The sequence below is a fragment of the Schistocerca piceifrons genome, chromosome 1 (assembly GCF_021461385.2).
Source record: "Schistocerca piceifrons isolate TAMUIC-IGC-003096 chromosome 1, iqSchPice1.1, whole genome shotgun sequence".
Classification (NCBI taxonomy): domain Eukaryota; kingdom Metazoa; phylum Arthropoda; class Insecta; order Orthoptera; family Acrididae; genus Schistocerca; species Schistocerca piceifrons.
This window is the reverse complement of record NC_060138.1, coordinates 444,175,416-444,191,120: the sequence shown is the minus strand read 5'-3', so window position 1 is coordinate 444,191,120 and position 15,705 is coordinate 444,175,416. Positions and strand designations below refer to the sequence as shown.

The window sequence follows — 15,705 nt, the reverse complement described above, 5'->3', positions numbered from 1 at the left end:
ACTGACATTAGCGGACAGCGGAATACTATTCTGACCATACGTCGCATCAATATTAGTGCTTTATGCTGAAGATGAAACAGCGATGTTTCAAAAGGATTAAAATAAAACAATAACAACATGAAAATGGAGAGAGAGAAAAACATGGCGGTCCTCGTTACATTTCTTACAAGGTTAATCACAGACAAGAGCTGCAACGCTCCTACAATTTTTCGAAAATATTTTTTTTCTCTGAGGCTGTTTATGACTTTGATTATCGACCGCGGTTGGGCGATTTCGATTTTAATTCATTTAAATATGCACATGGAGATAAACAACAGAGCCTAACAGACATTTGTACAACTAATAGTCTTGTCCAGTGTACACGGATGCTCCAGAATTAACAGCCATCACTCCTACAGGAAACCATACTATGCAATCATTATGATCTGATAATATTTTGTGCAAACATATCTTGTGCACGTCAACAGTTTGAATAATTAAAGACAACGTTGTTCAAAAATGAGTTATAATCGCAAGTTTTGGTTAACACATGCAGTTTGATGGAAAATGATCGTTAATTTAAATACGCTTCTGATTGTAGTACCTACATGAAGAACCTATTAACCTAACCTAGAGTAAAATTAAATGTTGTAAAGTTTTGAAATGCATGCCTCATTTTGTATTCTGCATATCATTTCAAATCATTTTATACCGCTCATCCCGTTTTATAACAGTGGAATTTCGTACAAAAATTTTGCTTTTAAACCTGTCTAGTACAGTGCCAATTTCCGTTGTTCGTAATAAAGCTGTTCTACCAAACAGGTTACATTTTCTCATTAAAAGAAGGTGAGTCGCTAGACTCGGCTGCAATAGCGGTAGATAAACGACAGTTGCAGCTGGGCAGATGTGTGCTTTCCACAAACACGAAACTGCTAATTATTCTCAGTTTTAGCTTCATGACTACCTCTCTAAACAGGAACATTTACTTCCTATACAACCGAGTGGCCATTCCTTCGTCTTCACTATCACAGTTGTCTTCCAGAGATACGTATACTGAGTCTGACTCTTGACAGCAATGAACAGCATCCTGGTAACGTTTATCATTGGCGCATGTCTGGTAGTCTTACAGGCACGGTGATCTGTCGCTCAGGAGGAAGATATCACTGTGCTTTCCTCACCACGAGTGTCGTACGAAGATCACGGCTTGATTCAGACGGTACCAACTGGAGGAGGACCAGCAATCGAAACTACTTTCGAGGGTAATGGTTAGAGGTTAGATTATATGCATTTGCATGTTGCATATGCATTTACATATTTGGCTGTCTTTCACCGGTTATTGCATATTTTAACTGTAACTAATGGAGATGCGCATTTTCGCTCTATTTTGACAATATTTTAAGAATTTAGATGATTTAGATGAAATAATTTAGATGCCCGCGCCCCCGGTAAATCCCCTCCGCTGTCATACCGAACCCGTCGGCAACAATTAAATTAAACTACGCAAGCTTGTAGCCGCACGTCCACTGTTTCAGTTTAGCCTTCTATTTACTAGTACACAGTTGAACGAGTTTACGACGTGCAGTGTGCTACATGTTGTGCGCCTTGCCGCCCGAAAAAGAAAACGTCGTTTCGTGCATAGCTGACCATCCTGGAACATTTAATATGACCGAATTGTTTTATATTGTCGAGTTTGCGAGAAAAACGTTTCGTGCAAAAAAGTTTCAAATAGACCAGCATGTCAAGACAAGTCTTCATAATGCAGGACTACAGAAGAAAAGACCACGACAACAACTTCTGACAACAGCAAGTTACAATAGCAGGGATTTGTCCAAAGGCAACCAAAAAAGTAGGTTTAACGTCGATTTATGTGCAGCTATCATTGCAAGCAATATTCTTCTTCACAAACTTACAAACCTTACCCTCAAAGGCTTCCCTCACAAATATTGCTTGAATCAAAATATACCAGATGAATCAACATTGCGTAAAAATTACATACCGACAATTTACGTAAATGTTCTGGAAGAAATACGCAATGAACTCATGGACAGCATTACCTGGGACGAAACTACAGACACTTGTGGCCGTTACATTGCAAATTTAATTGTTAGTGCTTTAAAAGAAGAGCCTTATTCTTCTTATTTAGCGGCTTGCAAAGAACTTGAAAAAGTAAATCAGTCTGCGATCGCCAGATTTTTGAATGAGGATATTGGGAAAATATTTCCAGAATCTCTTGTAGATGAAAATGTTTTTGTTTATTTCAGATGCTGCTCCCTATATGATCAAAACAGCCGAAAGCCTGCTCGTGTACCCTTGATGAATGCACGACACAAAACTTTACGCCTCGCTTGGGCCCGTCAACACCGACATTAGACTCTTGATGACTGAAAACATGTTGTCCGGTCGGACGAGTCTCGTTTCAGATTGTATCGAGCGAATGAACGCGTACGGGTATGGAGACAACCTCATGAATCCATGGACGCTGCATGTCAGCTATTGGAGACTCTTTACTGGCGTGGGGCGTGTGCAGTTGGTGTGGTATGGGACCCCTGATACATCTAGATACGACTCTGATCGATGACACGTACGTAAGCATCCACTCATGTCCATTGTGCATTCCGACAGACTTGGGCAATTCCAGTAGGACAATGTGACACCCCACACGTCCAGAACTGTTACAGAGTGGCTCCAGGAACACTCTTCTAAGTTCCTTACTGAGCATATATGGGATGCCTTGTAACGTGCTGTTCAGAAGTGATCTCCGTCCCCTCGTACTCTTTAGGATTTATGAACAGCCCTGCAGGATACATGGTGTCACTTCCCTATAGCACTACCTCAGACTTAAGTCGAGTCCATGCCACATCGTGTTACGGCACTTCTGCGTGTGCGCGGGGGCCCTACACGATATTAGGCAGGTTACGTTTCTTTAGCTCTTCAGTGAGGGTAAAGAAGATTTCACATTATTCAGAATACAAGAACCCTAGGCGAAGAGGGCTGTTGGAGAAAGAATGTTCTTAAACGATCTAAGAAGGAAGAGTTGGAGACGACGACCCCGAACCGAGCATTAGGAAATGGGGAACGAAAGTGATGAAGGATTACTGCGAAAAGGTCCCCTGACATGGAATGGAGTATAATTTATCTGTCAAATACGAAAGTTCTATTTTCCTGGAAGTCAATAAAGGGTGCATTCAACAAATTTAGATGGCTGAAAGAAGTACGCAATCCTTTATTTAAATATCGTAAGCAAAAGTGTAAACGTGGTTACACTGAGCCATCTTCCAGACCATTTCGCTCGACCAGTTGCTCCCAATGCAGTGCAGTGGCTCACCCTCTGCGCCCCCTGGCGCGCCTGACGGACTTCCGGCTTTTGGCTGCTCTGCCGCGGGCCGCTGTCGGAGAGCTCTCCCTGTGTCTGGAGCCAGCATGTCGAGTTTCGCCTGTTCGGGAGCCTGGAACAAGTTGACGGACAAGTAAATTTACTATAGGACGTATGCATTTCCCTCTGCAGTAACTTCCTGATCACTAAGATTATATCGTGAAACACAGGGAAGTCCCGTAGCGCAGATATATGACGTACAAGGCATATTCATACGGAGTGAAGTTTTCACTCTGAAGCGGGCTGTGCGATATTTTGAACCTTTCTGAGAAATTAAAGTTGTATGCTGCACCGGGACATGAAGGTGAGACGTTTGCCATTCTTGGGTGAGTGCTGTACCAGTGAGCTCTAACTCGAGAACGACTCAAGACCCACCCACGCAGCTTTACATCCGCAGTATCTGTCTCCTACATTCCAAATTTCACAGAAGTTCATCTGCATACCTTGCGGCACCAGCACTCCTAGCACAAAGGATGCTGTGCAGAAATGTCTTCGCCACAGACTAGCGGACTGTTTCTAGAATGAAACTTTTACTCTGGGACTAAATGGGCACTGTTTTGAACGACTTAACAACCTTCGTACTTCTGTAGAGCGAATTCGTTCTGGAAACAATCCTGTAGACTGTGAATAAGTCGTTTCTAAGCAACACCCACTTTTCCAGGAGTGCTAGCCCGACGAGGTATGGAGGAGCACTTCTGTAAAATTTGGTGTGTAAGAGACACTTATTGCTGAAATAAGGCTGCGAGTACGGACTCCGACACAGTCGTGCCTGGGTGCTCAGAAGGTAAGAATATTACCCGTGAAAGGCAATGTTCCTGATCCGAGTCCCGGAAAGGCGCACAATTTAAGTCTGTCAGGAAGTTTTATGTATAAATCTGAATTCGGTATGATCAAAGTTCACATCTCCAGTCATACATCCTGATTCAGGTTCTATATCACTTGCAGTTATTCTGATATTGTTTATACTGCAAGGCCTCATTCAATCATTCCGCCGAAAAATGTCAGGTAATGCTATAAAATGTCAGGTAATGTTACATCTCTAATAGCCTTCACTTTGACACGTTTCCAAACGATGATGACTAAACGTCAAATTGTTTTGCTGCAAACCCGCCTCATCCGTCCTTCGGCGTACCTAAAAAAGCCAAGGCCCTTTCGACCCCTTCAATGCCGACCGACTGCCGTGTCATCGTCTGCCAGTGTCATCATTCGGATGCGGTATAGATAGGCATAAGATCAGCACACACCTATGCAAACCACAGTCAACTTCCCAGACTTTCTAGCCGCTCTCACTTAAACAGCTCCTCAATTGGCATCACACATATGAGTGCACCCTCTTCCATTTTTCCCATCAACGAAAAATCCCTGACAGCCACTATCTGTCCTGGGGTTATTCCCTGATGTTTTAACCCATGTCCCATCATCCTGCCCCTTTTTTTGTCAGTGATCTTCACATATTCCTTCCTTCGCCGATTCTGCGGAAAAACAGGTATTTTCTGCCAGTCCGAGATTCACTACCATATAATGCTGTAATGCAAGTGCTCATTCTCAGAAATTTCCTTCTCAAATTAAGATCTACATTTGATACTAGACACTTCTCTTTGCTAGTCTGCATTTTAGATCCTCCTTGCTCCGTCCGTTCATGGGATATTTTGCTTCTATGATAGCAGAATTCCTTAATTTCGTCTACTTCGAGATTACCAATTTTGATATTAAGTTTCTCGCTATTCTCATTTGTGCTACTTCTCATTACCATCGTCTTTCTTCAGTTTACTTTCAGTCCATATTCTGTACTCATTAGACGGTTCATTCCATTCAATATGTCTTATAATTTTTCTTTACCTTAGGCGACGCTAGGAAAGCAAACAGCGAATCTTATCATTGAAATCCTTTCACCCTGAATTTCAATCCCACCTTGAATCTTTCTTTTATTTCCGTCATTGGTTATTTGATGTATAGATTCAACAGTAGGGGTGAAGGACTGTCCCTCTCTTATCCTTCTTTCTTGATTTTGGAGTCTTATTTTTCTCTCTTACTTCTTGTACGCATTGTATATTATCGTCTTCTCCAGTATTTTACATCTATCTTTGTCAGAATTTAGAGCATCTTGCACTATTTAACATTGTCGAAGGCTATTTTTCCATGTCTACAAATCCTAAGAACGTGTCTTTATTTTTCTCCAGTCTGCTTCCATTATCGAACTTATCGTCACAACAGCTTCTCTGGTGCCTTCACCTTTCCTAAGGCCAAAACATTTGGTATATCTTCAGTTTTACAGCCTTCTGTATATTCTCCTTGTCAGCAGCTTGGATGCATGAGCTGTTAAGCTGATTATGCGGTAGTTCTCGCATTTACCTGCCATTGCTATCTTCGGAATTGTATGGATGATATTTTTACGGAAGTCCGACGGTACGTCGCCAGTCCCATAGTTTCTATACACCAACATCAATAGTCGTTTGGTTGCCAAATGGCTCGGATCACTATGGGACTTAACATCTGAGGTTATCAGTCCCCTAGAACTTAGAACTACTTAAACCTAAATAACCTAAGGACATCACACACACCCTTACCCGAGGCAGGATTCGAACCTGCGACCTTAGCGGTCTCGCGATTCCAGAATGAAGCGGTTTGGTTGTCACTTACCCCCATGATTTTAGAAATGTCATCTGCTATCTATCCATTCTGCCTTTTTTGAGTGTAAGTCTTCAAAAGCTCTATTAAATTCTGATTCCTTGCCCTCATGCAGGTTTTATTTGCACGCTATCCACCTATCTGCTCTCTCCTCTGCATTTAACAGTTGAGCTCTCATTTCTCTTTTAACGGTGCCGTTCTTGATTTTAAGTTCACATGAGGTTTTTTTGACTTTTCTGCATGCTAAGTCAGTCCTTCCGATGATCATTTCTTTTACTATTTCTTCAGATCTTTCCTGCAGCCATTTCGCCTTTGCCTCCCTGTGCTTCCTTTCTATTTCATTCCTTAACGATTTATACTGCTGTATGATCTTTTCCTATCCCTGTATTGTTTTCCATCTTTCGTCCATCTATTTTTTATTTCTTCTGTTACCCAAGGTTTCTTCTCAGTCACCTACCTAGTATCTATGTTTGTTTCTCCGATTCCCGTGATTGGTCTGATTAGGAATGTTCACTTCTCTTCAACCGAACTGTCGAGCTTGGAACTCCTTCCCGCAGTATCTACATCGTTACCGAGCTTCAATTGCGTCTCATACTTGTCCAATACTTCAGTAACCAATTTTCTTCCACACCTATTCTACTGTACGATTTTCTTAAAGTTCAGTCTGCTCTTCATCATTACTAAATTGTGATCAGATTCTACATCTGCTCCTGGGTACATCTTAAAATCCAGTATCCAATTTCGGAATCTATGTCTGACCAAGCTAGCTAGCAAATCGTAGGACTTATTATGTGGAGTCTGACAAACGAAGAATTTGGTCTATAACTAATTCTTTGTGTTGTTCTGTGTTCCTGATCGTGATGCATGACGAAAATTGGTATTCGCTATTTTTGATAATGGGATCTAAACCTGCTTTTACAACTGTGTTCATCAAGCCGCATTGTGGAGTGTGGCGGGGCGTACTATTTGCACCACCGTCACTTCTCTTCATTACTGTTCCAGTCACGAGTGGTTCGTGACGAGAACGATTGTTGGAAAGCCTCTGTATGAGCTCGAATCTCTCTGATTTTACTTCAGTCATCATTCGCGAGGTGTACGTAGGAAGACGTATTATGTTGGCTGACTCTTCCAGCAATCTACTGTCTTTTAATAATAAACCATCCAATCATGCAGAACGCCTCCTCTGCAGTGTCTACCGCTGGCGTTCGCCAAGTATCTCCTTGACGCTTCCGCACTTACAAAATGAGCCTGTAATGAAACACGCCGCTCTTCTTTGGATCTTCTCTATTTCCTGCATCAATCCTATCTAGCACTGATTCCAGATTGGCGAGCAATATTCAAGTACTGGTCGACTAGGATTGTGGGCGAACTACGTCTCCTGGGGATCCTTATCTGCGACTAGTTTTATGTAATCGTTTCGCTGTAAGTCATTCTTTACGCATGCTCCCAAAATTTAATGGATATGGTAGCTGCCAGCTACAATTTTGCAATCGTTTAATCATACATTTCTCTCTACTTAAGCGCGCAACGTTGTTATATGTCAGTCGTGAAACCTTTGGAGTAATGAAAAAATGAAAAGAGCATTTGGCATTGTTGGCCGGGAAGCCCCATACGGGGAACTTCTGCCACCGAGTGCAAGTCTTATTTCAGTCGACGCCACATTGGTCAACTTGTGGACCGGTAATAATAATGGCGTGTGACGAGGGCCTCCCGTCGGGTAGACCGCTCGCCTGGTGCAAGTCTTTCGATTTGAAGCCACTTCGGCGACTTGCGCGTCGATGGGGATGAAATGATGATGAGTAGGACAACACATTTGCAAAGCTGATACTAGAGCAATACCGTCTGGGTTTGCGTTACGGAGAAAGTGTCACGATATGTACGTAATGTTGTTACGCCTCATGTATCACACAAAGGTAAGAGTTAAAATATGTATAACTCTGAATCAGAGACTACAAGTCAACAGACTGTATATATTGATAGATGAAGGAAATTGTTATCTGTTGTTTCATGCATTGCGAAGCACTAAGTTGTAATTACGATGTTCATCCTTTTTACTTTCGTAAAAATGCGTAAAAAGTTATAACGCGATATTCGTGAAAAATAAGTACAGTTCACTACCGTTTCCTTATAACAGATAAAGTTTCTGAATCTAGTAATTCTGAAAGTATCTTAAATTAGTTGCTTGTAATTATGCTGTATTACAGAAAATTTCTTGGGCAGGCGTAGATACACCATTCACAAAAATTAAGTTTTTCTTGTGTTACGTTGGAACAATTTAGATAATTTCTTGCGCGTGGAGTTGGAGTTTGCCGTGGTAAATGTAGGAACTGGCTCGTCGAAGTACTGTGGAGTTTCCACTAAAGACGAAGACACTACTTCCGAAAAAGCCTAAAAACAGTACATGTCTACACATTTTGTACAGAAACCAAACCAAAGCCTTATGTCACTTGGACGTTGAGAATTTTTTAATAATTTTGCAGATACAGTTATGTTACGTATGTTTTATTTAAATTGATAAAGGAAAATACCCTCCAATCATAAAATATTTTTTAGTGGATGCCTCATTCCCTCGGAACTCGTCCAAAGTTGACAACGGAATACAAGGTCCCAAAGAGCCTGCTGCACCATTTTCAACAGTTACGATATGGGAAGCTCGAATCAAGAGTGGTCATACTTCTTTCGAAGGTGATCCATGTGAAAGAACATCCCAAACCAGCAACCACAGACGAAAGCGGACCATGTGTTCATCTACATCAGTAATCTGGAAGCCACTTGACTGTGGCTGTCGAAGGGCACTTCTGGTACCACTAACTGACCCTCCTTTCCCAGTTCCATTCACTAATGGTTCGTGGGAACAAAAAATTTCTGTATTGTAATGTCTCGAATTTTCCTCTTTGTAGTCATGTAGCGAGAAGTATGTGGGTGGAAGTAATACGTCAATCTCTGTAGCCTAACGGTTCTAGGCGCTTCAGTCCGGAACCGCGCTGCTGCTACGGTCGCAGGTTCGAATCCTGCCTCGGACATGGACGTGTGTGATGTCCTTAGGTTAGTTAGGTTTAAGTAGTTCTAAGTCTAGGGATGACCTCAGAGGTTAAGTCCCATAGTGCTTTAGAGTCATGGCCATGGAAGTAATATGCTGTCCGAATCTTTTTGGACAGTACTCTCTAAATTTCAACGCTAAACCTCTCCGTGATGCAAAACGTCTCTCTTTTAGTATCTCCTAATGGAGTTTGTTGAGCACATCTGCAACGCTCTCGCCTGGACTAGACGATCCCCTGCCAAAACGCGCCGGACTTCGTTGGATCTTCTCTACTTCTCCATCAGTCCTACCTGGTAAGGGTGCCTGATTGACAAACAATACACAAGAATCGGTCGAACAAGCACCTTGTAAACCATTACTTTCGTGGATGAGCTACATTTCCTTAAGATTTCCCAATGAATCTCCGTCTCTCATCTGCCTTTCTTAATAGTTGTTTTATGTGGTCATTCAACTTAAGGCCGATCCGGGTAGATACTCCTAGATAGTTTACAATACTTACAATAGTTACTGTTTCCTGCAATTTGTCATTAATAGTATAGCTATACGGTAGTCGATTTCTATTCCTATGTATGCGCAGTATGTTACATTTATTTAAGTTTAGGGCCAGCTGCCAGTCCCCGTCCCGCTAATCAATTCTCAGTGGGTCCTTCTGCAAATCTTTACTGTCTTCTGGCGTTGTTGCATTCTTGCAGATAACCGCATCGTCCGTGAATAGCCTTAGCTTCCGAAGCATTCTTCTAGATCATTTAAATACACCGTAAATAGTAACAGTCTCATTACACTTCCTGGTAGTGCTCCCGAAATTACATCTGTCGATCTTGGGGCGTTAAGAGTGACATGTTGAGTCAGGAAGTCTTGAATCCAGTCGTAAATCACGTCCAAAAGTCGGTAAGGTCGTATTTTCTTCACTAATCGGCAGTGCAGGATGATAAATGCCTTCCTGAAGTCGAGGACAATGCATCAACCTGGTAGCGACGATTACAGCGCTGTGGAAGAACAGAGCGAACTGTTTCGCATGACCTCTGTTTGCGGAATCCATGTTGGTATTTACAGAGGAGATCCTCGTCTTCCAAAAAACGTCGTCATACGTGAGCACAGAACATGTTCCATAATTCTACAACAGATTAACGTCAACGAAACAGATCTATAACTACGATTCTTCTTAGAAATGGGAATTGCCCGCAGTTTTTGCAGTGGCTAGGTACCCTTTCTTGCTCCAACGACGTACGATAAACTGCTGGAAGCAGAGGAGCAACTTCTTTCGTATAATCTCAGTGAAATCTTCCGGGTATCTCATTTAGTCCTGATGCCTTTTCACTAAAAATCGATCGTAGTCGTTTTTCTATGATCAGTTATCGCCAATCTGCCATTTCGAAGTTTGTACGACGATTGAAAGGAGTGATCGAATTACTACTTTCCGCGGTCAAACCATTTCGGAAGACGAAATTCCGTCTTTCTGTCATTTCCCTTTTCGTTGGCATTATGGTCACCAAGTAACTGAATAGATTATTTCGAACCGATTACTGATTTTTCGTAAGACAAAAGCCACTGAGGGTTTTTAGTAAGATCCTTTGACAAAATTTTGCTTCCAGACTCATGGAACGCTTCTCTCATCGCTCTCCAAAAATGGTTCAAATGGCTCTGTGCGCTATGGGACTTAACTTCTGAGACTAAAACTTAGAACTACTTAAACCTCACTAACCTACGGACATCACACACATCCATGCCCGAGGCAGGATTTGAACCTGCGACCCCAGCGGTCGTGCGGTTCCAGACTGTAGCGCCTAGAACCGCTCGGCCACTTCGGCCGGCTTCGCTCTCCTTACGTTCATTTGCACTTCGTTCAGTTTTTGTTTCTAACTAGGTACTGACTTCTCTTAAATCTGCGATGAAGCTGTCTTTGTTTACATAGCAGTTTCTGACACGTCTATTAAGCCACAGTGAGTTTTTCTTATCCCTTAAGATCTTGCGCGGAAAATACTTGTCTAAAGCTTGAAACATGATTTTTAATTTTTTCCATTTGTGCTCCACATCTTCACCCTCAATGCTGAATATTTCACGTTAATCACTCAGATACTCTTCAATTTCTCACCTTTCACACTTGCTAAGAAAAAATAGTTTCTTGCCTGTCTTAACATTTCTTGAAATACCCGTTATCATAGTATGCTACACACAGCCGAAAGATCGCTCATACTATCTTCTTCGTTAACAGATGTGTGTTTTGCTAGGAGGCCACAGACGCTACCTTCATAAGTAAGTTATCTGCTGGGAAACGAACAACATATTCAGAATAATGCACATTAATCCCTGACACCAGTTTTGATAGCATGACTCTCCCAATCTATACCTGGCAAGTTGAAGCCACCTCCATTACAACAGCGGGATCAGGGAACTTACTGACGAGATTCTGCAAGTTTTTTATGAAGCACTCTCCCGCTACAGCTCCTGGCGCAGGTGACTTATAAAAGCATCCGATTGCCTATTTTTAACTGACTTTTGATTCTTACCTTAGCACAGATTAATTCGCATTCTGATCCGTGCTATCCTCGCTAGGCATTATCCAGTTCTCTAGTACATAAATAAGCCACCACCATTGACGACTAACCTATCCTTGCGACCAATTTTCTACTCAGAATGTAAGATAGCGTCGTTATTCGCTACCAGTTTCAGATTTGCTGTTCACTTTTAACCAACTGTCTGTTCCTAATACTATCTGAGCATTATAATCTTAAGTAAGCGATACTAATAATTAGTATTCTCGGACCTTACATACGTAGTTGATAGTATACAGATAGGAAGAAAAAGAGTACTACATTAAATAAATAACACTTACTGCAAGATGGATGACGCCTTTAACGTTGAACAGAAGCAAATGCAGAAACGAGTTTCTGTGTTACACAGGGTGGGCCAAAAGTCACGACGAGTTATAACTGTGATTAACTATATCTGTTGCTAGTTTCCACTGATATTTCACATACTTGAAGACCAAAGATGAGGGACTGTTGTGCACTTATTTGTAGAATATAATCTCAGGGAAGAAAGGAAAAAAAATATATGCATCAATTTGTTACTATGGATGAAATGTGGGCACACCAGTTTACGACAAAACGAAATAGCAGTCAGTGTTCTGGATGAAATTCTTGTGACGTGATCCAAAGTAGCGCGGAGTTCGCTACAACAGCCATAAAGATTATGGCCAAAGTTTTCTGAGGTCATGGATGAAACTGACTGGCGAACAGACTAAATGAAAAAAAAAATGGATTGCAAAAGAAAAAAATAATTTGTCATCATGACATGGGGAGGTCCTTCCATAATCTGAAAATTGACCGAGCTAAAGGACGAATTGTTGGAACAATCATTTTTCGTTTACTTGACTTAGCATCCCCCGACAACCTGCATTTAGATTTACGTAGAAAGAAAGGACAGACTCAGTATATACAGAAATCAAAACAGCCTTCAGTGCAATTAAAACCAAAGGATGTAACATTAAGACTGCAATGGGAATTCCTATGTTAAATGCAGCGGAGCGAGTTGATGCTTGGAAAGAGTACATTGACGTCCTATATGAGGGAGAGGACATGTCTGATGACATGATAGATGAAGAAGTAGCAGTCGATAGGGAAAAGACAGGGAATCCAGTATTAGAATCAGTATTTAACAGAGCTTTGAAAGACTTAAAATCAAATAAGACAGAAGCGATAGGTAACATCCAATCGGAATATCTAAAATTAGTAAGAGACGTGGCAACAGAACGACTATTCACGTTTGTACGTAGAATGCGCGAGACTGACGATATACCATCTGACTTTCGTAAAAACGTCATCATTTCGAAAACTGCAAGAAGCGAGAAATGCGAGAATTATAGCGCAGTCAACATCCCAAGCATCCATCTTGCTGACAAGACTAATATAAGTGTCACGAAACCGGCACTGATCCAACAATAAAGAAGTAAATACAGCTGAAGCGTTTCATTAATACCCAACATAACTTCTCAGCTGTGATTACCGTACCTACAAGGTACTCAAAATGCTCAAGAGCTCAATATGGCTGAAGGAGTTTCTTAACACCCAAGATAATACAGAAGAATGGAAAATAAATTTGAAAATCTGTTGGATGACCATCATTTGGGCTTTAGAAAAGGTAAAGACACCAGATAGGCAGTTCTGACGTTGCGGTCGGTAATGGATCAAGATTGGAGAAAAATCAAGACACGTTTATAGGATTTGTCGAGCCGAAAATAGCATTCAACACTGTAAAATAGTACAACATGTTCGAAATTCCGAGGAAAATAGGTAAAGATTGATTATATGCAATCCATACAAGAAACAAGCGGAAATAATAAGAGTGGAAGATGAAGTACGAAGTGTTCGGATTAAAAGGGGTATAAGACAGAATGTCCTCCTTTACCCCTATCATTCAATTTCTACACCGAAGAAACAATAAAGGAAATAAAAGATATGTTCAGGACTGGAATTAATATTCAAGACGAAAGGATGTCAGTGATAAGATTTGCTGACGACATAGCTATCCTCAGTGAGAGTGACGATCTGTCGAATGGAATGAACAGCATAATGAGCACAGAAAATGGACTGAGAGTAAATCGAAGAAACATTTGGTTGATCACGAAGTAGAGGAATTCTGCCACCTAGGCAACAAAATAACCCATGACAGAAGGCGGGCACAAAAAGCAGACTATCACTGCAAAAAGGGCATTCTTGGCCAAGAGCAGTCCGCTGCTATGAAACGTAGGCCTTAATTTGAGGAAGAAATTTCTAAGAAAAAAATGGCTCTGAGCACTATGCGACTTAACTTCTGAGGTCATCAGTCGCCTACAACTTAGAACTAATTGAAGCTAACTAACCTAAGGACATCACACACATCCATGCCCGAGGCAGGATTCGAACCTGCCACCGTAGCGGTCGCTCGGTTCCAGACTGTAGCGCCTAGAACCGCACGGCCATTCCACCCGACAAATTTCTAAGAAAATTGGTCTGGCGTACAGCATTGTATGGTAGTAAAACATGGACTGTGGGAAAACCGAAACTGAAGGAAATCGCAGCATTCGAGAATTGGTGATACAGAAGAATGTTGAAAATTAAGTGAACTAATAAGATAAGGAATGAGGTTCTCCGCGGAATCGGCGAGGACACGAATATGTGGTAAACTCGGTAAAGAAGAAGAGAGACGAAAATAGAGTGTCTGTTAAGAATAATTTCCATGGCAGATTACTTAATGAGAAGAGAACTGCTGATGTGAAAACATACTTGACGCTGTCGCTGCTTCCGCAGTATCTGCGCCGCTGGTGGTATCGCTTGTTGGCCATCCTGGAAGAACACCGCCTCCGTTCATTGACCCGCCTATTGGCATCCATGGCCTCATGCCGCCACCTACAGGTCTCAGTGATCCAAAGCCGCCTCCAAATATAGGCAAGCCCGGCAGAAGACCGCCAAAATCTATTGGCCTTCCTGGAATGCTGCCCTCGAATGGTGATGTCTGATCTTGGTCACCAGTCATAGTCGTTGTCTCTGTTTCAGCGTCCTGTCTCTCTTGAGCAGTAGCATTAGTTGAGCATAAAATCAGCAGACAGGCACCTGCGATCAGAGTTGAAAAGTATGCCATCTCGGCAGTATTTGGTTGAGACCGATGCTACTGGAACCTATAGAACTAAGGCCAGTGGAACACCAGTTCCTTTTGTAGTAAGGAAGGCATTGCAATCAGCAACGTTATCACGAGGACAACTTCGGCGGTGACGCAGAAATTCCTAAGCTAAGCGGTAAGCAAGCTTTTTCCTCTATCTCGTATTGTCACTGCTGACGGGAATTGCTCTTTCTTACAAAGCAACCACCTGATGTGAGTCACAGTCAGCTCTGTGTTCAAGGTTAGAAGCAGTTTTTCGCGAAAGTCATCGTCACAGATAAATATAACCATTACACTATTCAGAAGTCATTTTGTGATAAGGTCAGTTGTGTGATACTTTCAGAGTGCAACTGTCGTCAGTCAAAGTATAAGAAGCATTTCGTCATCGTTGTTTATTACTCGCTTCCAAGTACGCATCATTTCCGTATTTTTTGCCAAATTTTTATCTTTCGAACATTGTTTTGTATGGCTGTGCAGTCTGACGAGGCAACATACCGTCCACTAATTGGTAGAAGATGTTCGCGGCAGTGTTTACTATTTGGTTATTAAATTAAATTAAATTCCATTTCGTCTTTCCAGTGCGACGTTTCTCCGCAAAGCGTATAATCAACGAAAGAACAACTCAGCACCAAACATGACGAACTTTTGCAAGTTTTTTCCAGATAGATGGGCTAATATTGCTCATATTCATTCTGTGGCTAAGTTGGTCCATGTAACGTAATATTTTGTTACAGTGAATAGGCTATCTAGGCAGGCTTCATTGGATTCAAGTAGTGAAATGAGAGACTGAAAAAAATGAAATTAGAAGTATATATTAATACCTTCAGCTGCTGACAGGCGTTGATAAATATCAACGGGGACAGGTGAAAATGTGTGCCTCGACCGGGACTCGAACCCGGGATCTCCTGCTTACGTGGCAGACGATCTATCCATCTTTTTCTTTTTTTTCGGTATTGTTCGTTGCGTTTGATCTGGGCGGACATCACAAGACATCCGCTGAAGTTGATCGTTGATTCCTTTACTCAATTTTTTTTATTACAGAGGGCGA

The 15,705-nt window shown here is 41.8% G+C and overlaps 1 protein-coding gene across 1 annotated transcript; it reads right to left on the bottom strand.

The window, feature by feature from the left end:
• Positions 1-3,172: 3,172 nt before the first annotated feature.
• LOC124791362 (translation initiation factor IF-2-like) lies at positions 3,173-14,679 on the bottom strand. The gene is made up of 2 exons (XM_047257854.1): positions 14,285-14,679; positions 3,173-3,425 (listed from the first exon to the last, which is right to left on the bottom strand). The coding sequence occupies exons 1-2, from the start codon at positions 14,637-14,639 to the stop codon at positions 3,301-3,303; spliced, it is 480 nt and encodes a 159-aa protein (XP_047113810.1). The 5' UTR covers positions 14,640-14,679; the 3' UTR covers positions 3,173-3,300.
• Between the last annotated feature and the right edge of the window lie 1,026 nt (positions 14,680-15,705).